Genomic DNA, 25,566 nt, shown 5'->3' with positions numbered 1-25,566 from the left:
CCGCCGTCAGAGCAGATTTTCTGAGGACTAGGACCTGGCACTACAGGAGTCTTTACCTCATTGAGCCTGCACCTCAGTCTCCTGTCTATACGAACAGCTAACTGCATAGCATCCTGCAGAGTCTCAGGTGCAGGGAATGCAATTAGCAAATCCTTAACCCTTTCACTCAGACCAGCAAGAATTAAACATCTCAGCGCAGGATCATTCCACTTAACTTCTGAAGCCCATCTCCTGAAGTGTGTGCAATAATTTTCAACATTATCTGACCCCTGATTTAAACGTCTCAGTTCTGATTCAGCAGATGAGATTCGATCAGTATCGTCATATAATAGCCCCATAGCAGAAAAAAATTCTTCAACAGACCTTAAACACGAATCATTAGGCTGGAGAGAAAAGGCCCACTCCTGTGGTTCATTGCGCAAAAGTGACATTATAAAACCAATGCGCTGTGATTCATTCCCAGAGGACCTTGGTCTCAAATGAAAATATAACAAACAAGCATTTTTAAAGGAAAAAAAATCTTGCTGTTTACCATAAAAAACATCAGGCAGTCCTACCTTGGGTTCGACAAAATGCGCTCCAGAACAGCTACTCATGTGTTGCTGAAGCTCGGCCACCTCCAGAGACAATCCCTGCAGGCGTTGAGCCAAATCCTGGACGGAAACCATGCTGATCCCCGAATTTCTTTTCTTTTAGCTTTTTTGGGCTGGACTTACTGTTATGATGTGCAACATGTACTAAGGAAAGATAGGGGAAAGCTGTCCCTACAGTAAGACTAAGCTGAATCCCTACGATGTAGCGGGCTGCGTGTTCCTAGTGAACAGACCCGCCTTAGTCCTCGGCTAGTCTGAACGAAGACCTATAGAAATAAGGGAGGGGTCCCTAAAAGAACTAAGGGCTGGGATAAAAATGGGACACCTCCTAAACAGAAGTTGTTGCAGAAAACAAAAGACAAACTGACAAAAAAGTACTAGAGGTCCCAGAGGACCAAGCGAACTTGACAGAGAAAGGCACCGAAGCACCAGGCTAGAGAAACAGTCAAATACTGAAGTCCAGCACAGCCAAAAGGGTGTAGCTGGAATATAAAGGCAGATGGTCACGTGACCGCAAAACACAAGATGGAAAAAAAACAAACCGGAGGGTTCTAACACTCACGACCAATCTGCCTAAAATTGTAGTTTTTGGAAATCATCTTGATATTCATACATTCATAATGATAGGTATGAATTCACATGGACAACAGTTTTTTGTTTTGTTTTTTTGTTTTTTTTTCAAAGTTTTATGTTAACAACTAGTTGCATCTCCTATCTATTTGCAAGCAGCCAGAAAAGATCATGTACAATCTAATGGTGCTTATCCGTCTGTCGCTTTCAGACATGTGGCCCCCTCTTCATGGTTGTATCATTTTAAATAGGGGCTCCAGGTGGAAAAAAATCACATGGGTGCCTTTTGAGCTCACATGGGTGCCTTTTGAGCTCACATGGGTGCCTTTTGACATCACATGGGTGCCTTTTGAGCTCACATGGGTGCCTTTTGACATCACATGGGTGCCTTTTGAGCTCACATGGGTGCCTTTTGACATCACATGGGTGCCTTTTGACCTCACATGGGTGCCTTTTGACTAAAAATGTACAAACCAAATTATTTTTTTGTTAGCAATTGCAACCATATTAGTTTCCCTGTTGACTTTCTACCATTTATTGACCTTAAATGTAGAAATATAATTATTTTTGAAAGACGCTATTTTTGTTCTTTATGTGCATTGTTCAGGTTTTATTTAAAGGTTTTCAGATTTTCTCACATGACGATAAATATCTTTAGAAGTGGCAGAATAATTCCCGACATCCATTCCCTCCGCGGGCCGTGCCCGCCACTCAGGGGCTGCAACCTCTTGTTTACAATCTCATCTAAGCCCCAGCAGCTGGCAGATCTAGACCAGGTCAGCTCAGTCTCAGACATTCGTTTCACTGAAAGCTTCAATCATCATTTGTAATCTGTGTCGTGTTTTTTTTTTTTCTTCTGTGCTCCTCGTCTCTGGGTTCTGAAATTAACTCACAGCTGTAATACCCAGATGTCGCACAACTTCAGATATCCATCATGAAAATTAATCTGACTTGGAAGAACAGACTCCTTATTCTCCTGCACAGTAGCTGACGCTCCGCATCCATTCATAGTTACTGACTGGTATTAATTAAAAAAAAAAAAAAGATTTATTAATGACATGAATACCGACCTCTTGCTAAAGGGAAATTCACATTTCATATTGTGATATTTATACATGCAGGATGCTGAGAAGTTGTTTTGCCACCAATAAATATGGCTCTTTTTGTGGTTGCACAGCTATAGGTTCGGGTTTGCCTCTAGGTGTGGGCTTGGCTCTAGGTACAGGTTTGCCTCTAGGTGCGGGTTTGCCTCTAGGTGTGGGCTTGGCTCTAGGTACAGGTTTGCCTCTAGGTGCGGGCCTGGCTCTAGGTTTGGGCCCAGGTCTAGGTGTGGGCTCAGCTCTAGGTGTGAGCCCAGCTCTAGGTGTGGATTTGGATTTAGGTGTGGGTTTGGATCTAGGTGTGGGCCCGGATCTAGGTGCGGGTTTGCCTCTAGGTGTGGGCTTGGCTCTATGTGCGGACCTGGTCTAGCTGCGGGCCTGGCTCTAGGTGCGGGCCTGGCTCTAGGTGCGGGTTTGCCTCTAGGTGTGGGCTTGGCTCTATGTGCGGACCTGGTCTAGCTGCGGGCCTGGCTCTAAGTGCGGGCCTGGCTCTAGGTGCGGGTTTGCCTCTATGTGCGGACCTGGTCTAGCTGCGGTCCTGGCTCTAGGTGTGGGCCTGGCTCTAGGTGCGGGTTTGCCTCTAGGTGTGGGCTTGGCTCTATGTGCGGACCTGGTCTAGGTGCGGGCCTGGCTCTAGGTGCAGGCCTGGCTCTAGGTGCGGGCCTGGCTCTAGGTGCTGGTTTGCCTCTAGGTGTGGGCTTGGCTCTATGTGTGGACCTGGTCTAGCTGCGGGCCTGGCTCTAGGTGCGGACCTGGCTCTAGGTGCGGGTTTGGATCTAGGTGTAAGTTTGTCTCTAGGTGTGGGTATGGATCTAGGTGAGGGTTTGTCTCTAGTTGTGGGCTTGGCTCTAGGTACAGGTTTGCCTCTAGGTGCGGGCCCGGCTCTAGGTGTGGATTTGGATCTAGGTGTGGGTTTGGATCTAGGTGCGGATTTGTCTCTAGGTGTGGGCTTGGCTCTAGGTACAGGTTTGCCTCTAGGTGCGGGCCTGGCTCTAGGTGTGGATTGGGATCTAGGTATGGGTTTGGATCTAGGTGCTGGTTTGCCTCTAGGTATGGGCTTGGCTCTATGTGCGGACCTGGCTCTAGCTCCGGGTTTGGCTCTAGGTGCGGGTTTGGTACTAGATACGGGCCTGGCTCTAGGTGTGAGCCTGGCTCTAGGTGTGGGCCTGGCTCTACAGTAGGTATGGGCCTGTCTCCAGGTATAGGTTTGGATATAGATACGGGTTTGCTTTTAGGTGTGGGTTTGGCTCTAGGTGCTGGCAAATTTGGCACTGTTCACACCTATAGAATACTAAAGCTGTCCTTACTCTTTGGTTCAGCGGAAATTTATCTCTTCCAACTCCTTCATACACATGAGCACTTGGCTCATCCGAGCGTTCGTATGTTTTCAGCAAGGAGAGAAGAAAAAGCCAGTGACCGACATCTCTGGCAGCGGCTTATCTCATCTAAAGACAAAAGAATCCGGCATTGACATTGGAACGGACCGATCCTTCTCTCCCCCGACATCGTCTGTCTGGAGAGAGTCGAGAGACCCCCATATAGATGCTCTGCTTTCATCAAATGTGTATAGGGATCTTTACTGTTTCTGCTTGAAAAACATTTCTTGCCCTTTTATTTTACTGTACAGGTTTCTTTACTTTTATCTGAGAAAAAAAAAATACAAAAGATGCTAAAACAAACACCATGGATTGGGCAAGCACCAAATAATACCTCCATACAATGAATACTGCTATATAATGCACAAAAACTGGTACCGCAGTGCTAAGATGACAAGTTATATAATGCCCTTATAATACTGCCAACCACTGCCATATTAATAGTGCTACTGATGCGTCAGAGATATATGCTTGTTACCGGTTTGATGTTTACAGTCTACAATAAGACCACCATGTCTGAACAGACCACAGGTCCCGTCATAGGCAGTGTCGGACTGAGATGCCAAGGGCCCACCAGTCACATTGACGCCATGGTCCTACTGTTCAACTACCTGCAAATATCACATTACCATCATTCGCAAATTTACCCATGCGTCTAAATAATGATAATCTGGGTAGTATGTTAAATTAATAATTAGATGCTGCCCCTGTTGGGACATAGTGAATCAAGTGTATTGTGCTAACTACTGCTCCTATAGGAAGGTGGGGAAACCAATCCTGCAGAGTGGCCTACCGGAGGATTTACCTGCTCACCTGTGGGCCAGTCCGAGTCTACTCATAGTCATATATGAGGCTGTTGAGTTCAGGTCAGGAGACCCGTGAACAGCCCAGTTATCTCACTCCGTACTCGGAACATGAATGTTGGACTTGTAAAATCAGCCTTATACCGAGAAGGGTTAAGGAGGCCCCAGGGCATTTTCTGCTCCTGCTTCCCCTTTGCCCTATTTATCTCGTATGCTTTCACTCCAGGAATAAGGTGACATTTATCTGTTTTTCTATCACTTTTAACGTTTAAAAAAAAAAACGTGTTGTGGTTTTTTTTTTTTTTTTCATGCAGACGCTGGAACAAAATCTGCAGGGACTCAGGGCTCACAACCTGCAGGTGTCAGAGCTGTCAGACAAGGTGCTGCGCCAAAATCCTGCGGCCACGGATGTCATTCAGTCAGAGAGACAGAACACTTCGCACAGAATAGCTCACCTGGAGAGAAGGGCGTCCTCAAAGGCGGCTGAGCTCAAGGTATGGAGGAAAAAGTGTATTTGTCATTCACCTAAAAGCACAAAACAGATGAAAAGTCGGAGGCTCGAATGCCTCCTAGTACATGGTGAAAAAAAGTGGAAGTTTTTCGTTTCTAATATTTTGTAACTTATTTTGGATGTGACTGATGGTTTAATGTTGGGATATCTAGTTTAGGGATACGTAGTATAGCTTTTTATACCGTTTTATAATAAATGTGGTCCAAAAAGGATGACAACTTTCATTTCACTAAGGCTGTAAAATAGGCGATATTAGTATAGCAATCGCAGCTGGGCGATCTTACTATTGTATAAAGAGGTGGTGCGGTGACTTCATCAGCACTGGAATGTAGCTCATTCATCATTCAAAAGGCTGTATTTTATCATGTATTTTTAAATTCTTTTAGTCTGGCATCCGAAAGTCCAGAAATTCACCAGAAACTTCTGGGTTACTGTTTCTTTAAGAAGCTCACTATGCTTAATGGTTTCCACCCTCAGGAGAGACACAGAATCTTGGCAGTTTCAATACACACAAGGCGGCTCAGTTGTGTAAAGGGACATTCTCATCTCGGTCATTTATTCACAGGATGCACCATAAATGTATAGTGGATGTGGACCCATGATTTATCTCTAGAACGAGGCCCCGTCACCCACTGCTCCATACAAGTGATTTGTCTGCAAATTGAGATTCTGGTTCTGGCTTTAATCCTAAATCATGTGAAAAGGCTTGTTAGAGAGTCGATATTGACTTTTAGGATTGCTACTTCCTATAAGTTCCAAATTTTCTTCCTCTCTGAAGAGACAATTTGCATATTTCCCAGAGGAGCATTGCAGCTTAAAAGTCTCCTCACCTTGACCTGCTTAACATGTCACTCTCTGCAAGGAGAAACGTTACCCCAAGTGATTAGGAACCGACACCTCTTCACAGACACCTGCACATGTCCATGCCTTGTTCTTGAGATATATGCAGGTCCCCTTAGCGAGACCCACATCTGCTCTACATTATAAATGTACGAGATGGGAACACCACCTTTTAACTTTTCAGAACTAATTAAACATATAAACACTTGTGAAACTTTCTATTCTAGGTCCCTGTTCACTTCACAGTGGCCTTCCACAGGACTGCGTCACTTCACATAAGCCTCAGTCTATCATTTCCCAGTGACTATCTGGACTTCTCTCCTTGGTCTCAAGTCCCACTCTTTAGAGTCCATTCCTCATGCCATAACTCTGCACTCAAGGGTCATCTCTCTGTAGTCCCTGCTCTCAAGGTTCTTCACGATATCTACGCCCCCTTTTCTCTTTTTCCTGACCCTAATCTCAAGAGTTCTGCTTCTTTTCACCCAGACTGCCTCCAAGAACCTTACAAATGTTTTCCTAGACCTTGCACTTCAAATGCTCCTCTATGCTTCCATCAGACCCAACTTTTCTAGAGCCCCAAGAACCTACCCCATCTAGGGGGTTGGCTCCTTTCAGTCAAGCACGCTACAAAAATGAACGTCCAGGCCTCCTCTACAAGCCCTCACAGAACCTGACCAGACTCGCCTATGTTCTTCCTCGGATCACTCCTCTAGGCTTCCTCCATGCTGATATATCTTCACAGCCTCAGCAGATTCCCTGTATTGCTCTATTGATTTTAGGACTTCTTTTGCCAGCACATTTTCATGAAGTTTCCAAAAAAATAATAGAACTAAAAAAAAATAAATGTTATATTTTTTTTTTTTTACTTAAAGTCCTTTAGAAAGGGACATATAGATATGTAGCTCGGCATTAGGCTGGACATCTTGTCCTGTACGTTCATTCACTCAGATACATGGAATAGTTCCTTAATGTATTATCTGCATCTCTAGTCCATACAGAATGAAGTTCAATCTTTTAAGAGTGACCTAGATAAACTCCAATCACGTATCAAGACATCCGCCGACGATGTCAGCCTCACATATAATACTGAGAAGAAGGAGGAGAGGGCAGAAGTCATCAAGGTAAATGTGTACGGATGAGAAGGATGAGTCACATGTAAAGAGATTGGGTAGTTTTTACATATTATTAAAGGGGTCTAATGGGATTTTGGCATACAATTGCCACGTTTCTTAGGTGGGGGCCCAACTTCAGTATAATGAAGGAGCCATGGCATCCTAATGAGTGTCGCATCCCCCAAATTCTATACACAGCTGCTTGTCCATATGGACAGACCCCTACCACTGAAACATTAATGTCTTTTCCCAAGGATAATTCATCCATGTTTCAGAGAACTCCTTTAATTAGCAAAATGTTCCCAGGATCCTAGTCCAGTTGCCACATCAGGAGTCTGTGGCCACCCAACCAGAGCCCGTCCAACCTCCTACCGGCAGTGCCTCTTCTTGTTACTAGCCCCGGTGTAATATCTTGTACACCTTGCCCCGGGACTACTAATCAGAAGAGGTTGCAAAGATGGCGGCAGGTACAAGGAGGTTTGAAAGCGCTGGTTGGGTGGCCAAAGTCTACTGACGTGGCCAATGGACCAGAACCTTTTTCATTAATTCTAGTGTTAATATTTGATTTGTGTTCCCTGTATAGAAGCATCTCTTGGCGCTCAGCGAATTAACCTCTGATGTTGAGCGCTTGAATGAGGAGATGGCCACCCTTCCCCTCGGTGACCGCACTCAGATGTCGCTGCAGAACCTCAATCGGATGTGGGCAAAAACAATAGCGGCAGCCCTGGAAGACTGCAGGTCTGTGCTGAAATGTGGTGGTTATGTACAAATCTTTTACTATATGGAGAGTTATCATTTTTGTGATTTACAAAGTCTTTAGTTGCTTAGTGTCCATCATTCGCGAACATCGTGGTCTCGCACTGTGAATGGGAGAGAGCTGCAATACCATTCACGGCCACTACCCAATGTGCGGAGCTGTGCCTTTTCTTCTGAACCATGACCTCGTCAATCAGGTGATCAGTGGGAATTTCATTAATAGGATACAGATCGTAATATGTGACACATATTGCTGATAAATAAGACTATGACCTCCTTCTACTGCCCAACTCCTCATCAGAACTGTGAATCCTGGTAAAGTCTCATATCCAAATCCTTAAATAGGCAGCATGTAGCCTAGAATTGATGTCCAATCTCCTTTCTGTATAATATTTGATGGAAAGAAAACAGAACTTTTCAAAAAGCTTGTGATATCTAAGTCATATTAATGGCCCAAGCACTTCAGCGTCCTCTCTTTCCATGTTTTCCATTACCTTTCTCCACAGCTCTCAGGAATGAACCTTTAAGAGTTCGTGGTGCTTGACATAGAGGCTCGTCTGCTATTCCAGCACTTTCTGAAAACAGACACATCTCTTGAATCCTGCATGCGAAAAAAGGAAATTGAGTTTATTGATATAGTAAAGTGCTAGTGGCTTTAAAAAAATATAGATATTTTTCCCCAGGACAGTAAATCCCCGTCTTCGAAGCAGTATGGAATTGCTTGATGGACATGTATCCATGACCTAATTCATGTAGAGAGGCGCAGTCACCTGAGTGCCATCAGCAGATGACAGGCAACTGTTACCGCAGTCTGTACTATGATGCGATTAATAGTTTATTGATATAGTAAAGTGCTAGTGGCTTTAAAAAAATATAGATATTTTCTCCAGGACAGTAAATCCCCGTCTTTGAAGAAGTATAGAATTGCTTGATGGACATGTATCCTTGCCGTAATTTATGTAGAGAGTGGCAGTCCTCTGAGGGCCATTAGCAGATGACAGGCAACATTTACAGCAGTCTATGCTCTGATGCAATTAATACATATATTGGATGAAATGACCCCAAGAGGTGCAGCTTTTTTATGACTCAATAGTCCGCCAGGACTGTTTGTGAACTTTTTGATAACCAAGGTTAGAATTGAAATGGTTGCCCTCTTGCTGCTCCAAAGAGTTTTACGGCAAGCATCGACAACGCCTGTTTATATGTTACTTAAACACATCATTACGCAGGACATACACATTAGATAGTGGTCGGTCGAACGTTTGTTCCATCTTCCATACACAGGAGTGCTCGGCTCATGTGTTTTCATTGGGGAGAGAGGAAAAAGTCACTGGCAGATACCTGTTTCAGCTTCTTATCTCCCCTGAAAATAAAAGGATTGGACGTACCGATTCATCTCTACCCCAACATCTTTCGGGGGAAAGTCAGGAGGCGCCCGTACTCATTAGATGATCGGCCAGTCAACTTTTGACTTTCATCGAATGTATTTTGGGGGGCTTTACAGTCTAGATGTGACACCTGTAGTCGACAGTTTGCAAACTACGAGGCCAAATATTTAATACTTTTATTAGAGGGCTTGTATTGGTGCATTTTTGGTTAAACCAGCTCCACTCTAGTTTGTTGGGTTTTTCTAGTATTGCAGCTAAATACCATTATTATTATTATTATTATTATTCATGTGAATCTCTCCATTCAGTGACTTCGCCTTTACCGAAAAAGACACATACAGCCCGTTTTATTATGGAATAAACGCATATATGGGCCAACGCATTTCCAATAAATGACCATTGATTGATGATGTCTCCTAAACAGGCAACATCGGATGATTGAGCTGGAAAAAAATAACTTCATCCAGAATTATGAGACCTGGATGCTATGTCTGAAGAAGATGGAGGACAATCTGACAGTGGGAATCGCAGGAACGTTCGAAGCCTTAAGAAAGCAACAGGAAATCTATGAGGTATGTGACGTCAGGAAACTAATAGCACTTTACTAGTAGTTAAACTTAAAGAAACCAAGAATAGGTTTTGAAATTTCTTTTTTGGGGAGTCCATTCCCATGTGTGTATGTGTAAAATACAGAAAGGGTCCTAACTGAAGATTAATGTCAGAGATAAATTCAGTGATTAGTACTGCTTACATCCTCAAATATAATATACTATACTCTGTGTGTAAATCAGTGGTTCGGCTGTATAGGTCAGAGTACAACGATAAAAATAATACCAGTCTTGTAGTAATACGATGTTCCAGGGCTGAGAAATTGAGCTTTGAAGCCACAAGTATATTAGCTTGGGGGCGTGGTTAAGCACTCCTAGTGCACAGACACGCCCACAGTTCATTTACAGGCTAATTTGCATGCAGCTTCAAAGCTTGATTTCTCAGCATTGCCACAACGGATTACTAAAAGAAAGGTATCATTTGTATCGTTATATTTGGAGCCATACAGGTAAAACACTAGTTTCATTAGTAAAAACATCCTGACACGTGGCCTTTAAGTCCTGTAAATTGTGATGTGCAGCCTCCACGGACTTCTTTTTCCAGCACATCCCATAGATGATCAATCAGATTAAAATCTAGAGCATTTGGAGGTCAAGTCAACACCTTGAATTGCTTGTCAAACCATTTCTCACTGCCATTGTCATGAGATGAGCCGGGATTTACTTCTAATATTACGGCTGGACACTGTCTACTATAAAGGATATTTGTAACGTTGATGAATGCCTTCTTTTTTTCAGAGGCTTCAAGCTGAAATCACCATAAATGAGCACATCTTACCTACTTTTGTGAACAAAGCGTTGAGTGTCTTGGAATTGGAGGAAGAGAAAAACAGGTACCTAGCATATCCCATTTTTATCCCTTGACCTTGGCACAGATCAGGGTTCCCCAACTCCGGTCCTAAAGAGCTACTAACAGATCATGTTTTCAGGATTTCCTTAGTAGTGCCCAGGTGATCATTGCATCACCTGGACAGATAATAATTCCATCACTTGGGAAATACTAAGGGAATCCTGAAAACATGACCTGTTGATGGGCCTTGAGGACCAGAGTTGGGGAACACTGGTCTAGATAGTAGAATATTTGGAACAGGGTCTCTATCATCTCATGTTCTCCTCCCATAGCGTACATATTATCTAATTGTCTGATTTGTGTTTCCATCAAACTGCAATCCATCGGATAGGATTACATCGGATGACATCCATGGCAAATTGTTGATGAAATTTTCATGTAGAACACGAACCCTGAATGATGGCACCTTGAATACAATGTCCCTTTAATCAGTAGCCTCCTCTTATATTAGTGACTTGTGCCGTTTTTATATATGCATATCTAGACCAAAAAAAGTAATAAAATGTTTGTCCTTCCTCAGAAACGAGTTTATTCTAAAGCTGACGTCCCTAAAAGAGAAGTGGCAGAGCGTGATCAGGCTGGTGCAGCAGAAGAAGAAGGAGATAAGTTCCCTCCTGAAGCAATGGTGGCACTTCCGAGTCTCCAAGCAAAGCCTGGAACAGCATTTATGTGACGTACAAGAAGCTGTATCGAGTGTCCGACGCCAGAAATGTCACAGTTTAATAAACACACAAAAACTGATGTATTCCTTTAAGGTAGGAAATGTAATATGCCTAATAGCAGTGAACAAAATGGGGTCCCTACTAGCGGTGGTTAAACAGGTCAGCACAAAATGACTGTTCAAACCAAGCACAGTTCATTGCAACCTCCCACTTATTTTTCATCTATCTCCGCCTCCTTACTCCTTGATTGACAGCTCTGATTTTAGATAAGCAGATTTGAAACAAGTAGATGGAAAGGTGCACTGAAGTGTTTGGCCACACCGAGGGTGCAGAGAGCACCTGTGCTTGGTTTGAACAGTCATTTTATGCTAAAAGACTTCCTTTATTACCACCACAGTCCTAACCACTTTGCACAGAAGGACTTGGTGCTTGATTACCATAATATCTCCTCCTTACCACTTCTTTGCTAAGATTTTTGGGACTTTAAAAAGTCAATAAGTGATTCAGTCAACCTGGTCCTCCTCTTCCATCCCCATAGTAGCTGCCTGTATACTTAATATGTGAAAGGTAGAAGATCAGTAATGGAGATGTAGCAGAGTTTGACTTATACAGATTGGCTTATATAGACTATGAGAAAACCAATGAGCAAAGAGGTTGCAGAATTAGAAATTGTATTGAGGGATCCGACCTCTTATCTGTCAGTCAGAACAGAGATCGGCGTGAAAAAAAAATGTCTTCTGACTAAAATAGTCAATTGATTTTAGTGAGCACCATGCAATTCTACTGTTCTCCAGCGGAGGCACTGCAGGGAAATTGAACACTTGCTGTCACTGATAACAGCTGATCACAGTGATCAGCTCATCATCCAGGAATTCACCTAACAGAGACCTCATTCCCTTATTGGTCAGTATTTTACATCAATGTTATGTAAGCCAAAATGAGGAGCAAAGAAGAGACGTGGATAAATCTATCATTTATAATTACTCGTGTTTGTGATCAAGTTTTTGGTTTTGATTGACAGATATTGATCTTATCCGAAATGTGTGAATGAGGCCAAATAGAGACTGGCCAAAACTGACGACCCCCTTTAAAAATAAATGAATCCCTTAAAAAATACGTAAGAGAGTGGCTACAAAGTGAGTCCATTGATTTTTAGGACCCAGCACATATGTGTATTACTGGAAAACCGGTCAGTAAGTATTTAATTTCCCTGTAGCACCACTACAGGGGAAAGGAAGAATTACACCATGCCTATTGAAATCAACGGAGTGTGATCCAGTACAAGTCCTCCAGCAACACTATCTATAGTCAATGTAACCAAGAGATGAGGATCCTTTGTGCTGCAAGAGCCTCTATCTTAGGTTTGCTCTGTTCTTGTAGGTCATTTATGTATCAGACTTTTTGCATTGTTATCGGACCTCGGGAACTGCTGATGATGGATGAGGATCCGATACATCAGTATCACAAGGCCACATAATATATTTATGTCCATATACAGTGGTGGCCAAAAGTATTGGCACCCCTGCAATTCTGTCAGATAATACTCAGTTTCTTCCTGAAAATGATTTGCAATCACAATTTCTTTGGTATTATTATCTTCATTTAATTTGTCTTCAATGAAAAAACACAAAAAGAATCGTCCTAAAGCCAAATTGGATATAATTCCACACCAAACCTAAAAAAGAGGGTGGACAAAAGTATTGGCACTGTTTGAAAAATCATGTGATGCTTCTCTAATTCGTGTAATTAACAGCACCTGTAACTTACCTGTGGCACCTAACAGGTGATGGCAATAACTAAATCACACTTGTAGCCAGTTAACATGGATTAAAGTTGACTCAACCTCTGTCCTGTGTCCTTGTGTGTACCACATTGAGCATGGAGAAAAGAAAGAAGACCAAAGAACTGTCTGAGGACTTGAGAAACCAAGTTGTGAGGAAGCATGAGCAATCTCAAGGCTTCAAGTCCATCTCCAAAGACCTGAATGTTCCTGTGTCTTCCGTGCGCAGTGTCATCAAGAAGTTTAAAGCCCATGGCACTGTGGCTAACCTCCCTAGATGTGGACGGAAAAGAAAAATTGACGAGAGATTTCAACACAAGATTGTGCGGATGGTGGATAAAGAACCTCAACTAACATCCAAACAAGTTCAAGCTGCCCTGCAGTCCGAGGGTACAGCAGTGTCAACCCATACTATCCGTCGGCGTCTGAATGAAAAGGGACTGTATGGTAGGATACCCAGGAAGACCCCACTTCTTACCCCGAGACATAAAAAAGCCAGGCTGGAGTTTGCCAAAACTTACCTGAGAAAGCCTAAAACGTTTTGGAAGAATGTTCTCTGGTCAGATGAGACAAAAGTAGAGCTTTTTGGGAAAAAGCATCAACAGAGTGTACAGGAAAAAAAAAGAGGCATTCAAAGAAAAGAACACGGTCCCTACAGTCAAACATGGCGGAGGTTCCCTGATGTTTTGGGATTGCTTTGCTGCCTCTGGCACTGGACTGCTTGACCGTGTGCATGGCATTATGAAGTCTGAAGACTACCAACAAATTTTGCAGCATAATGTAGGGCCCAGTGTGAGAAAGCTGGGTCTCCCTCAGAGGTCATGGGTCTTCCAGCAGGACAATGACCCAAAACACACTTCCAAAAGCACTATAAAATGGTTTGAGAGAAAGCACTGGAGACTTCTAAGGTGGCCAGCAATGAGTCCAGACCTGAATCCCATAGAACACCTGTGGAGAGATCTCAAAATGGCAGTTTGGAGAAGGCGCCCTTAAAATATCAGGGACCTGGAGCAGTTTGCCAAAGAAGAATGGTCTACAATTCCAGCAGAGCATTGTAAGAAACTCATTGATGGTTACCAGAAGCGGTTGTTCGCAGTTATTTTGGCTAAAGGTTGTGCAACCAAGTATTAGGCTGAGGGTGCCAATACTTTTGTCTGGCCCATTTTTGGAGTTTTGTGTGAAATGATCAATGATTTGATTTTTGCTTCATTCTCTTTTGTGTTTTTTCCTTGCAAGCAAATTAAATGAAGAGAATAAGACCAAAGAATTTGTGATTGCAATCATTTTCAGGAAGAAACTGAGTATTATCTGACAGAATTGCTGGGGTGCCAATACTTTTGGCCACCACTGTATACTACAGCCAAAAATTCTGCTTATTCCATTTTCAGCTTGGGAATATATAATTAGAAAATGGTTTATTGTTAAGATCAAGTTTTCATGTTCAACATATATATGTTTTTTTTAAATATTGGTATTTTTTTTTTTTTTTTTCCATATCAGTATCTAAAAAACTAAAATCTTGCAATTTTCACTTTGGTCATTAAGCTGGATATAGACCAATACTTCCTGATTTGTAGAGAGGACTTAGCAGTTATCTCATTATCATCACAGACAGGATTACAATGAATTGTATCACCTCTATATACAGCAGATAACACAGGTCCACCATTCACAATAGGCGATGTCACAGCTCACCTCCTCCTCCTGTACAATGACTGACAACACCTCTATATACAGTAGATAACAGAGGATCCACCATTCACAATAGGCGATGTCACAGCTCACCTCCTCCTCCTCCTGTACAATGACTGATATCACCTCTATATACAGTAGATAACACAGGATCCACCATTCACAATAGGTGATGTCACAGCTCACCTCCTCCTCCTGTACAATGACTGATAACACCAGTATATACAGTAGATAACACAGGATCCACCATTTACAATAGGTGATATCACAGCTCACCTCCTCCTCCTGTACAATGACTGATAACATCTCTATATACAGTAGATAACACAAGACCCACCATTCCCAATAGGTGATGTCACAGCTCACCTCCTCCTCCCTTCACAGTCAGTCAGAGCCAATGTATTGCCATCTATGTAGCCGCTATAAGATATATCTCTACGGTTGGTCTCCCCACAATCTACAATATATAAATTAACATACAACCTGTCCCTGAGCAGGACCAGGAGAGGCGTCTGGGCCGATTACAGCCGGGCTACGTCACCGCTGTCCGCCATTGTAAGGACGTATTGTCGGTCGCTGAGCCGGAATCCAAGTTGCTCCTTCAACGAGACCTGACGCATCTTCAGGAGCTGTGGCGGAGCGCGGCGGAGCAGCTGCAGGAGGCGCTGACACACTTCAGGAGCATCACACAGGTTAGCGGCTCCAACAACATATTAAAGGGAACGTCCAGGATCAGATAAACATGGCCGCCTCCAAAAACAGCCCCACACCCGTCAATGGGTTTTGTCTGGTATTGAAGTGAATTGGGCTGAGTGGCAATACCACACACAACCTGTGGACAAGTGTGGCGCTGTTTTTGGAAGCAAGCAGCCACGTTTTTCTAGTCCTGTGATACATTTATAATGTAATCGAATATCATGCCTCGCTGCTCTTCTTCATTGTTTTCTGTAGAAAAGTCACATTTTTGACAGGATGATCGAGGGCCGAAGGAAAACTCTCCGTGACCTGAAAGCAAGAGTAGAGGACCCACTGCCAACACTTCACGAGGAGCTACAAATGGCCAAGGGTCCTCTGAAGGTAAGGAAGGACAATCCGAGCAGGGGGAGGGGAACAAGCCAATGACTGATTGCTCTGGTGGCGGCTTATCTCCCCTGGGGAAAAAGGATCAGGCATCAAAATTCAACATGCCCGATCTTTCCTTCACATTAGATGGTCAGCAAGTGCCTTTTTACTTAGCAAAGGGCAGGAGGTGCCACTGATCCCTCTGTACCCCCTATAGCATAGCCCTAGGGACAGTTGCCAACTATGCCACCTGGGTTAATTTGAGCTTTTTCTGGAATCCCATGGAGTAGCAGCCAATTTCCCTCATGGCTTAGCTATAGGGAACACAGGGGTATCAGTTGCTTAGAAAAACATGACTGCTTTCTTACAGAAACACGCCACCCCCCAAATACAGGTTGTGCATGGTATTGCAGGTCAGCTCCATTCACGTCAATGGAGTTGATTTAAAATATCAAGTCACAAGCCATGGTCAGAGGTTGGCTCTGTTTCTGGAAGAAAGAAGTCATGTTTTTCTAATCATGGACATCTCCTTTAACTTAAAGGCCATGTACCGATGGACATAATGTCATCTCCAACCTTTTAGATGATTTGCAACTTTTTTTTCTGCTTTACGGCAACTTTTTGGAGGATGGGGTGGGACCTCAGCAGCGCTATAAATGATAAATCATAGTCTGGATCTATGTCAGTTCATGGTCCAAGAAGTTTTAATGGAGTTTTTTACATGCCTATATGGTGGGTTTATTATTATTATTATTAAGAAAAAATATTCTTTTTGAATTATTTTTTTTTTTATTTTGCACCAATTTATTTATTTTATTTTTTTTACTGTTCATGGTCCAAACAGTTTTAATGGAATTTTTTACATGCCTATATGGTGGGTTTATTATTATTATTATTATAATAATAGTAAGAAAAATTATTATTTTTTATTTATTTTTTTATTCTTATTATTTTGCACAGATTATTATTATTATTTTTTTTTTTTACTGTTCCTGGTTCAAACCGTTTTAATGGAGTTTTTTACATGCCCATATGGTGGGTTTATTATTATTACTGCTATTATTTATTTTATTTATTTGTTTGGTTTTTTTTTTTATTATTATTATTATTATTATTTTGCACAGATGTTTGTTTTTTTACTGTTCCTTTATAATAATGACTGCGGGTAGTAATTGCCATACGTTTGATTTCCGTAGTTATTCACACTTACTTACATCTTACTGAGATTTTTATTTTTCAACATATTATTTGTTGCAATTTAAAAAGTTACAACAAAAAATAATGTAAAAAAATGTCTACATGCAAAAAATATATATATATATGTATATATATATATATATTTTTTTTTTTAACCGCCGAAAAGCGGAATTTTAAATATTAAGAAATCAATACTATCGTCCAAAGTCTCCTGGCCAGGAAGTTTTCTGGCTGCTGCTCTTCCTTCCCAGTCTGTTCCTTGTATAGTTCCCCAGCCTTCTCGGACTTAACACCTTGAGTGCCAGATGAGGGCGGCTCAGCAGCCTGTTGCAGTTGGCCTTGCAGCTTCAGGGGAGGCTTAGCATTGTCCCACAGTGATTGTGCATGGACAAACACCCAGCCCCCTTCCCATCCTCCCCTCCCCCCACTCCACTGACCAATCACAAGATTAAACAGGTTTGCAAAAAAAGCCAGAGCTGAAGCTGTGTGTCTTGTCCCTTGTGTTTCAATGCAGGAGCTAGAGGAAGCCCTGGATGAGTGGGGAGATAGTTTAAAAGATCTGGATGACATGAAGTCGGAGTTATCCCAATATATCATAGCGGAGGATGGAATTGTGCTCAATAACCAAGTGGAGGTGCTACACCGGCAATGGGAAGAACTCTGCCTGCGGGTGAGTGTGTAGGGCTCGGAGTCTCCATATAACATGGCATGTGCTGCAACACAGTCTGCTCCTACTGCATGGCTGTGCACGCACTTGTTACATTGTTGCGGAATGTTACTGCACAGATGCCGCAGAGCTGAGCGAATGACGCCGTACGTTTACTCGCAGTCCTATGTAAAATCATAAATAATGCAGGCTAGGTGATTTTTGCATTCCAATTTTTGCGCCTTAGCAACATTTTTTTTCTTTTTTTTAGCAATTTGGATACAATTTATTTTTGTAATAAATGAAATGATGCATGTGATGTGATTCCTTTGGACGGTTCCTATGAAGCTTTCGCTCCACGTCCGGCCTTAGATTGGACGTTGTTTCAGCCTGTGCTGGTGCCGGACCTTCTGGACCCCCCGCCATGATTCATTGGAAGCAAATGTAGATCAACAGAGAATTTATTAAACTGCACCCTTGTCACCGGGCGCAGGGGTGCGATGGGTTCTGTGCGGAGTCTTCTGTTTAGTTCGCAGCTTCCTATTATTGTTCTAGGTGATAATATTTACACTTCATAACAAGACGACATTTGTAGGATTCCAACTCCCTTTACGACACGTCATGAAGGCTGTATACTTTTGGATTCGTTTCCAACATGGATTTTGGTTTTCATCTTTTTTGTTTTGGGTTCTAAGAGGTAACGTTTCTCCTTGTAGTCTCCTTGGACAAGACAAGCCTGGCATGTCAGAGTGAGGAGACTTATAAGCCATGAATGCTCCTCTGGGAATTGAAATCCTTGGCAAAATCCTGCAGTAATTCGGCACCATAAGGCCATTTTTACTTGTAGCATAATTGCTTTTTTCTGTGTGTGTGCAGAAAAATCTGCTGTGTTTCAAACTGTTCAACCACAATGGAAGTGATGCCCAATGTGTGCTTTAAGATGTGGCAGATCTGTTCATTTTTATATTTTTTGTGCATTTTTAAGCGTGTAATTGTAGCAAAAAATGCTGCGCACCCAAAAAAAAAAGCAATATTTGCACATTTTGGTGTGAACATTTACCGAAAACATGATGGAAAGCGCACATGGAAGCGAGGCCTGAGGATGCATTCACAAGGTATATCTGCAGCTGTAAAACTCGCTCCAAGTGCTGGTGTGAACTTTCTGCTGCAGATTTACCCCAAAGAGCGCATAAATCAGACGAAGGTTGGACGCACTGGCCGCAGCTCCCAACCCGAGCAGCTGCATAGAAATATATGAAGCTGTCTTGCTCGGGTCTGGAGAGCTGCTGCCAGTCCGTCCGACTTTTGTCCGATTTATACGACCGTCTGCCTGCTCCCAAATCATCAGTAGAAATCCTCAGAATAGACTGATGGGGTACAGATATGAACTGACAGCGCCACTGCGGATTTTCTCCATTGTGTGTGGATGAGACTATAAAATGTCTACTAGGCTGGTGCTGTAATGCGGCCCATATGGGCATGCAAAGGATTAGTAAAACCGCATTATGCTCCTACAACGTGTGCAAAATGTAAGCCCCGTATACTTGTCGTAGATTTTGGGTGCTGATGATTTCCAACGGTGTCGCATTGCATCCTACTGCTATACAATGTGTTTGATTTTCGGTCACAAATTTGCATTTCCCATAGACTTCAATGCAAGTCACAACTGCGATCTTGCGTTTTTTTATTTTTTAACGGCAGAATTTCAGATCTAAAATAATTGCACAAATGTTTTTGATTACGCAACTTGCCTGACCATAGCTGTGGCCGCCGCACGCGGGCGTAGATTTGGAAATTATAGTGTGCCGTGCCATACAGTAATCTACAGGATGTGCTTACGTAGAAAAGCCGGATAAATGGATTAGCCGTCTGCGTGTGCTGAAACGTGCTGTCGCTGTGCGTATTATGGAGCGGGGAGGCGGCGCAGCTCATAGTAATGGAGTCAGAGATGAAACACGTGCGGCCGAGGAGTAAAGTCAATGTCTGTCCTTCGTTTATTGGGAAATATCAGTCTGAAAATGTCATGTGTGACGTCACTGATAAGAGCGGCCCTGGTGGTGAAGGGTGATCCACACTGAGATCCTCACGAGCTAATGGAGCCTTGTCCTGCCAAGTTATGGATATCTACCAAAAAAAGTTGATCTGCCATTTGGGATTCGTTGAAAAGCGGCACATGCCTAATGGAAACCTAGGTCACCGCAGAAATAATTCATTTTGTCCAAATAGTTTTTATTTTTTTAAACTTGCAGCATTGTCCTCTATGGCAGCAACCTTCACAGATCAACCGTGGATGACAATTTAAGTTATTATTTTTTTCTCCAAGTTGTCAGCTGCTTAATATGTTTCCTTTGGAGATAAGCGGTGCCTGGGTATGGCTCCTCTCTGTGTATAGTAATGGTTAGTCCATGGCGATGGCTGAATGATAGCTTGGTCAACTAGTATGCTATGTCTATGGTATATGGGCCAAGGATACGACAAGCTTGACATGTTGGTATTATCCTAGACAACTGATAAAACTGTGCAGAGTTTTCTCATGACCAATAGCTTATAAGTCTCCTCACTCTGGCATGTCAGGCTTGGCTTGTCTATCTCAACAAGGAGTGCTGTTACCCCTTATAACCCAATCCAGAACTTCTCGCCTAGCCAAATCAGAGCTCATACTTTGCACTGACAAGGAGCAAAACCGTGTTTGTACCTTGAGATTCCGGTTTATCTTTTATCCTAAGTCATATTGCAAGGCTCATTAAAGAGTCAATACTGACTTTTAGGATTCCTGCTTCCAATAGGTGGCACTAGAGTTCTAGTCCTCTTCCTCTCTGAAGAGACAATTTGCATATTTCCCAGAGGAGCATGCATGGCCTAGAAGTCTCCTCACTCTGACATGTCAGGCTTGGCTTGTCACTCTCCACAAGGAGAAATGTTACCTCTTAGACCTCATGACCAATGATAACTCTATGCCATTGATGCTGACCGGCTTGCATCACCCGTTAGTGGCAGCTTCTGAAATGCAATGAGTAACACATGTGCACGGTGGGAGTTGGCGCTGAAGCCAAGAAGGGATCTATCCATCCAATTAACTGATAAATGTCACAGACAGTCTAAATGGATTCATTAAGCTATTATCCCATGTCAGGGTTGCGTGTATCCTGCTGCTGACATGACGGATTTTTTGGTTGCTTTGACCTTGCCTCCATGTTGTGATCGCACTAAGGATGCTGACTTTTCCTCCATTTATAGGTGTCTATGAGGAAGCAGGAGATCGAGGACCGACTCAATGCCTGGAACATATTCAACGAGAAGAACAAGGAGCTGTGTGACTGGCTGACACAGATGGAGAGCAAAGTGTTGCAGACTGGCGACGTGAACATTGAGGAAATGATCGAGAAGCTGCAGAAGGTACATGGAGAACAGATGGATGTGGGGCAGAAGCTTTTTGTATTGCAGGGTATCTAAACCTCAGATGTGTAATCCACTAATACGATGAGGCTTCCATTACGTGACATTCCATTCCATCACTTCCATTTCGTGGCATTCCATGTCATCACTTCCATTACGTGGCATTCCATTCCATCACTTCCATTATGTGGCATTCCATTTCATCACTTCCATTATGTGACATTCCATTTCATCACTTCCATTTCATCACTTCCATTTCATCACTTCCATTATGTGGCATTCCATTTCATCACTTCCATTATGTGGCATTCCATTTCATCACTTCCATTACTTGGCATTCCATTCCATCACTTCCGTTAGGTGGCATTCCATTCCATCACTTCCGTTAGGTGGCATTCCATTCCATCACTTCCGTTAGGTGGCATTCCATTCCATCACTTCCGTTAGGTGACATTCCATTCCATCACTTCCATTTCATCACTTCCATTACGTGGCATACCATTCCATCACTTCCGTTACGTGGCATACCATTCCATCACTTCCATTACGTGTCACCAAAGAAAGTTCTTCTACTTCATCCTTTTACATATCCCAAACATTTGCTCAAACGTTCATCTTCCCAAGGGCCTCAATAAATAAGATAATTTCTTGTGGCCCTTCCATGATAATTTGGTAATGCAGAGGGAACCATAAAATAACCACTCGGCGAACAATTAGCCATAAGGCCTCATTCAGACTCCCGGGTTTCATAAACATGTTTTATCCATGTTTTTCTATGAAGCTGTTCACGTGTCCGTGTTTTTGCTTTGCCTACCAAGTGTCCGCAGAAGAAAATGGAGACATGTCTGTTTCTGATCCAAGTCGCTTATCAAGCTCACCCATTAAAAATCAAGGAGACGTAAAAACATACAAAAAAAACCACAGCGCCCCGGTGTTATCCATGTGTTATCCCAGTGCTGTCCGTTTTTTTATTTTTTAGTGGATAGAAAATGTATTTATTTTTTTGTACAAGAAAAACGGATCCCACACTGATTGTAACAATGGGCACATGGACCAAAAATGGATCCAGAACAGTGACAGGTTTTTTATGTATGAGAAAATCATTGACGTGTGAATGAGGCCTGAGGCTGCAGCCTATAAAACGACCTTAGGATGCTTTTTTTTTTTTTTAATTGCTGCGGTTTTGCAAACAATGCATTGTAGCTCCACTTGAAATTTGACCACCATGTGCCACAATGCAACTGCAAATTGTGAACCCAGCCTGACAGTGCTTGTAGTCTTGCCATGGTGTTATTGGAAACACTATCAGTACTTGTAAAGGTGCTCGATCCCTGAAATTGGCCTTTCCCAAAAATTTGCTAGGGTCTGTTTTGGCATAAGATTTATGGAATTGAGAGGACTGTGATTCACATAGGAATACGGAGAACACTGCAGTATAGAAGTCCAGAAAATTCATAATTTAAGTGATATATTTCTGGTTTCTATGAGGTTGCACTTTCATTTATCAAACACAAAACCTTTTTGAAAACTGTCCAAAATGTACCTTTTTTTTTTAAATGCAGTCTGTCAGCAGAAAATGACTGTTCAAACCAAGCACAGGCGATCGGTGCACCCTTGGTGTGGCCGAGCAGTTCAGGTCAACTTCCCACCTACTTGTTTTTCATCAGTCTCTCTGCTCCTCTGGTTCACGTAAAGCCAGAGCTGTCAATCAAGGAAGAGAAGACGGAGATAGATGGAGAACAAGTAGGTTCACTGAGCTTTGTTTGATCAGTTATTTTCTGCTGACGGACTTTCTTAAGTCCAGAGTCCTAAAGGAGCACTTAAGACAAAATACTGTTACTTCTAAGAGGGTTGTGCATGAAACACTGTTCTTCTTGAGTCGTAGACCACCCGGGGAGGTTTTGCTTGTTGTGCTCCTGTAATTTGGGGACCAAATCCTTTGCCGCCATATTATAAGAGATTATAATAGTGAGCAGCCACCATAATATATCAGTGACGAAACCTCCCATGGTATGAACAATAGATATGAGATGATGAGAGCTGTTTCCACGTGCCGTGTCATGGGGATATTCAATATTCTGGGAACTGCAGGGTTTAGTTTGGGTGTTTTGTATATTATTACTGCGCTCTTATGGGATTACGTTGTAGGATTGCATGGAGGAAATAAATCTCTTCAGTGAAAATAAACTTCACTTGAAGCAAATCGGAGAGCAGCTGATCAATGCCAGCAACCAGGCGCGCTCCAAGGAGATCGAGAACAAGCTGAGCAAAGTCAACGACCGCTGGAAGCACCTCTTCGACGTGATCGGCTCACGGTAAGCGGATGTGTGCGGCACTAAACGAACGGACTCTCCTCATCCAGAGATATTGTAAGGCTGTGTGCACATGGAGGCTTTTTGCTGAGTTTTCGGAGCAGAAACTGAACATTTTTTTGGAAAGTTTTCGCTCTGTTTCTGCTCCAAAAACTCCTTGAAAAACTCAATGGTTTTTAATGTGTTACTTTTATCTATGTTTGACGAGCAGCTAAACATTATTTATTTATTTATTTTGTTCTTTTATCCTCCAGGCATTGCAAAGTTATGGATTTTGGGGAATATTCCTCATTACCTTATTTTGCTTCCTTCTTTCCCAAACACCATGCTACGGCGCTGTTTTACATGGCCAGTTCATGCTCCAAAAACTTCTAAAAAAAAAACTCTGTGTGCACATACACTTTGGTTACTTTTCCCCATTTGTGAGCATTTGGTGCAAAAAAAGGGCAGCGAATTTAAAGTTCTAGCATACCAAAAAGAGACAAAAAAACTCAAGCAGCCTCAATGAGCTAATTGGTGCTGAAAATCTACAGCATAAAAATGCATGAAATGCTCATTGTGGGAGCTTGGCCTTTAGAAGCTGCTTTCGACTGCTTCTCCTCGTAGATCCATACTCAGTCTGTGTACTGGACTTTCACTATCTGATTCTCTATGTATCTGGCCACCGAACCTGGACAGAGGAATTCCGGACGCACAATGGTTTATATATTGTGTACTGATCTTTGCTGAGCAGCAGTTGTAAGCAGCTACTAAAGGAGCATGAAATGGGCATAGAAACAAAACTGCATCATGGGGTTTGTGAGAGAAGAAAGCAAAATAAGAGAATTAAGTAATAATCCAACAGTTCATAACTTTGCAGCACCAATTTTTTGCTGCCCCATCTGAGACCCACATAATGTAGGGACACAGACTTTCTGATTTCTTTGATGTCACTTACTAGGCTGCTTGCTGTAGTTTTTTTTTTTTAAATCCCTGTATTATCAGCAGGAGATTATCACTAGAGGACTAGCAAACCTGCTGCCAAGTAGCCAGACACCCACCCCCACCACTGATTGGCAGCTTTCTGCCTATGCACAGTGTATACAAAAACTATTAATCAGAGGTGAGGGCAATGTTATACAGAGTTCCGCATTCAGAAAACTGCTTAGATCTACAGCAGATAAAGCTGTTTATAATCAAAACTACAGCAAGCAGCACAGTAAGTGATACATTGCTTCAATCAGGGTCTCTATTCCTACATCATGATGCTCTCAGATGGGGGATCAAAAATGTGGTGACAGATTTCCTTCAAGGCCTCATGCATAACCTTTCAGAAAAGAAGTTTGTCCTATTAGTAGCTTTACTCATGTGCACGGAGTTCATGCACTTTTCTGTATACATGCACCAGAAGTATATTGTGCAGTATACTTTTTCCTTTCAATTGGTCCCTATGATGAATGGACACCATGACTCTGTTGGGTGTAGACCTCATGATTGTATATGCCCCTTAGGGGGTACACACGCACTGTACACACTCGGGGTCATCCCGCACTGTATATATAGTGAACATCGGAGGTATGTCTGCAGGATTTCTTGACTGATTCCTCCAGCATATGGCACGGTAAAGCCACAGGACACGCTATCGGCCATGTGTGGCACAAGCAGACTCTGCACGTGCAGTGAGACTGCGCCTCCATGTATACCACAGCACAGACGGTTCGCTCTTACATTGGGAAATGTATAGATTTTTTTCTCCTCTGCCCCAGTTATTTCCATTGTTTGTGCTACTTTTTCACGGGACGCCGATCATGTCCAACCATTATTATGTTAATGCAGCACCTGCCACCACTTATGGAAATGAAGCTGAAGTTTGTATCAAGACATAAAAACTTTTCTTTGCTGCAGCTGCTCCAACTGCTGTAATCGGAAACTTCTCTGCTGTGTACAGATGTAGCAGAGCTGAGCGCAGCATCGTCACAAACACTACCAGGTCATCAATGCTGTGCACAGATAATGCAGCGCTGAGTAGTCGATTAATGTGTGTATATTTTTTTTTTTTTAATTTGTGCTGCCTTGTCTTTGATCTGCTGCATTATATTCCTTGGTGAACACTACATAGTAATGGCCGGTGAGGACGCAGTCACTGGCGAGCGCATTAGTCTGGATGCAGCTTAGACATGTGACTCGGTGGCATCGGGCTCGGCGTGGCCATATGGCAGCGATACAAGCAGCGCCCTCCTCGTGTCTGTAAGAGCTTGTGCCATTCAGAAAGGAATTGTCAGCTCTGATTACTGGCGGGAGCCTGACGGAGCACAAAAGGGCCGGGGCCGGCG

The 25,566-nt window shown here is 42.8% G+C and overlaps 1 protein-coding gene across 7 annotated transcripts in view; it reads left to right on the top strand.

The window, feature by feature from the left end:
* The window catches only part of SYNE2 (spectrin repeat containing nuclear envelope protein 2), a 327,838-nt gene that overhangs the window by 275,046 nt on the left and 27,226 nt on the right, over nucleotides 1-25,566 (top strand). For all 7 annotated transcript variants that reach the window (XM_073638692.1, XM_073638693.1, XM_073638690.1 and 4 more), the window contains exons 88-98: nucleotides 4,757-4,936; nucleotides 6,783-6,914; nucleotides 7,489-7,643; nucleotides 9,474-9,621; nucleotides 10,396-10,490; nucleotides 11,028-11,262; nucleotides 15,139-15,333; nucleotides 15,593-15,718; nucleotides 17,415-17,570; nucleotides 20,784-20,942; nucleotides 23,091-23,257. In XM_073638692.1, the coding sequence (XP_073494793.1) occupies nucleotides 4,757-4,936; nucleotides 6,783-6,914; nucleotides 7,489-7,643; nucleotides 9,474-9,621; nucleotides 10,396-10,490; nucleotides 11,028-11,262; nucleotides 15,139-15,333; nucleotides 15,593-15,718; nucleotides 17,415-17,570; nucleotides 20,784-20,942; nucleotides 23,091-23,257 (1,748 nt within the window). The remainder of the gene's footprint in view (nucleotides 1-4,756; nucleotides 4,937-6,782; nucleotides 6,915-7,488; nucleotides 7,644-9,473; nucleotides 9,622-10,395; nucleotides 10,491-11,027; nucleotides 11,263-15,138; nucleotides 15,334-15,592; nucleotides 15,719-17,414; nucleotides 17,571-20,783; nucleotides 20,943-23,090; nucleotides 23,258-25,566) is intronic.

This window comes from Phyllobates terribilis, unplaced genomic scaffold (genome assembly GCF_046119375.1).
Source record: "Phyllobates terribilis strain yellow unplaced genomic scaffold, ASM4611937v1 Scaffold_7__3_contigs__length_470593459, whole genome shotgun sequence".
In the NCBI taxonomy this organism is placed as follows: Eukaryota; Metazoa; Chordata; class Amphibia; order Anura; family Dendrobatidae; genus Phyllobates; species Phyllobates terribilis.
Note: the sequence above shows the minus strand (reverse complement) of the source record. Positions and strands in the feature narration are given on the sequence as shown.